This window comes from Malurus melanocephalus, unplaced genomic scaffold (assembly GCF_030028575.1).
Source record: "Malurus melanocephalus ecotype Western Australia unplaced genomic scaffold, MMel_1.1 scaffold_654, whole genome shotgun sequence".
In the NCBI taxonomy this organism is placed as follows: domain Eukaryota; kingdom Metazoa; phylum Chordata; class Aves; order Passeriformes; family Maluridae; genus Malurus; species Malurus melanocephalus.
In genome coordinates this window covers 84,238-85,936 of record NW_026623886.1, presented here as the reverse complement: position 1 = coordinate 85,936, position 1,699 = coordinate 84,238, and the positions used below count along the sequence as shown (strand labels likewise).

The following is a 1,699-nucleotide window of genomic DNA, read 5'->3' as shown; positions in this document are numbered from 1 at the left end:
AGAGCATGGAATCTCCCAATGACTTCAGATGACACCTCGAGTTCAGGACATTGCAGCTCTTTTACGCGTTACAAGACATTTCTCTCCCGCCGGTCTTTTACTCTCCCCCCCAACAGGTAATACACGCAAAGAAATCCCTGCCTGGCGAGGCAGAGAGCAGAGGAGCTGTCCCGGCTTCTGGGGCCTCTCGTGATTTACACCAGCGCGGCCCAGGGTTTACTCCCTTTGCTCATCACCTGCTCTGAGCAAGAATCCAAGTATCCGCTGGTCTCCCAGGGAGCTGGAGTGCAGCATAGGGTTTTTCTTCAAAGATAGAGTTTATTGCTAAAAATGTTTTGATCAGTGATAGCTCATATTTACATTGATATGTTTTTAAAGGAATATTCAAGTAAACATTTCCAATAGTTTCTGGCATAATCTCTAGTTTTTTTTTTTCCTATACACAAATGTTAAAAATAAATAAACTGTACACAGAAAATTTGCTTGAACATCTCTACATGACTATATGTATTCCCACACAACAAAACAATTCCACTCTTTCATAGATTTGTTCTTTTCTTTAAAATTTCCTCCTTAATTAATTGTTATACACTTAAAAAAAATCCTAGAGAGCTTGGCAAATTAGTTCAAACATCAGTGACAAAGTCTGAAGAAGACAAAAAAAATACAGCACAGAGAAACAATCGTTCAGGGATGCTGCCGTTCTTGTTTTTCTTTTTTGCACACCCTCCACCCCTTTTCTCCTTTAGATAATCATCTTTACAAGAAATTTCTGCCCTTCCCTTCAGCAGGGAAGTGCTTGGGTTCTGTGGGGATGGGTTTAAAATGTGGTCCTATGCCTTTAAAATAACAATAATAATAATAATTATTATAATAATTAAAAAACAGCTGCGATTCCCCCCCCTTTCCTTTAAAATCTCTCTATTTACACGGCTGGTAATTTTTAATTTTTTTTTTTAATTTTTATTTTCCTTTTGTTAGAAGGCTATATACGTATAAAAATAGACTTTTGATTGTAGTGCTTTACTGTGCCTTTGGCCTGCCCTGCAGTTCCTGGGTTCGCTTTTCCCTCTTTTGAATAAAATAACATTAAAAGAAGTCCATGGAAAAAAAAATTAACAACAAAAAATCAAACAACAAACAAAACAAAACAAACAAAAAAAAATTTWAAAAAAACCCAAAAAAACGAAAAGCGGTTCATCTTCCCCCACTTCGCTCTGGGGGGTGGGAGGAAAAAAAAAAACCCAAAAAAAATCACCCCAAAAAACCACCCCCCAAAAAACCCACCCGAAAAAACCTCCCCCCCTAAAATGATCCGGAGGAGGAGGGCGGCAGTGCAAGGGGCCGGGGAGGCTTAGCAGGAGCACTTGCACTCGGAGATGAGCGGGTACTGCACGGGGATCCAGGTACAGTACTTCTGACTGGACCAACCCTGGCAGTGCCAGCGCAGGAAGGTCTTGGTGACCGACTTGACGGGCTTGCAGAACATGCCCTCGGGCAGCGAGCAGGACTTCTCGGCCAGGCAGTTGCCCTCCTTGATGTAGCGCGGCCAGAAGCGCACTCCCAGGTCCTTCCAGGAGTAGAGGACGGGGCAGTGGGTGTGCGCCCAGAGCCACTGTAGCACCTTTCGCCGCGCCTTCTTGCCCAGCCGCAGGCGCGGGCCCCGGGGCGGCCCCAGCTCCAGCCGCCTCAGCTCGGC

General features: G+C 44.3%; 1 protein-coding gene across 1 annotated transcript in view; it reads right to left on the bottom strand.

The window, feature by feature from the left end:
• Positions 1–1,233: 1,233 nt before the first annotated feature.
• LOC130583988 (noggin-2-like) overlaps positions 1,234–1,699 on the bottom strand; it is a 1,785-nt gene continuing 1,319 nt past the window's right edge. Inside the window, 1 exon segment of the mRNA XM_057383710.1 lies at positions 1,234–1,699. This exon segment is cut by the window's right edge and continues 44 nt beyond it. Within this exon segment, the coding sequence (XP_057239693.1) occupies positions 1,355–1,699 (345 nt within the window). The 3' untranslated portion in view covers positions 1,234–1,354.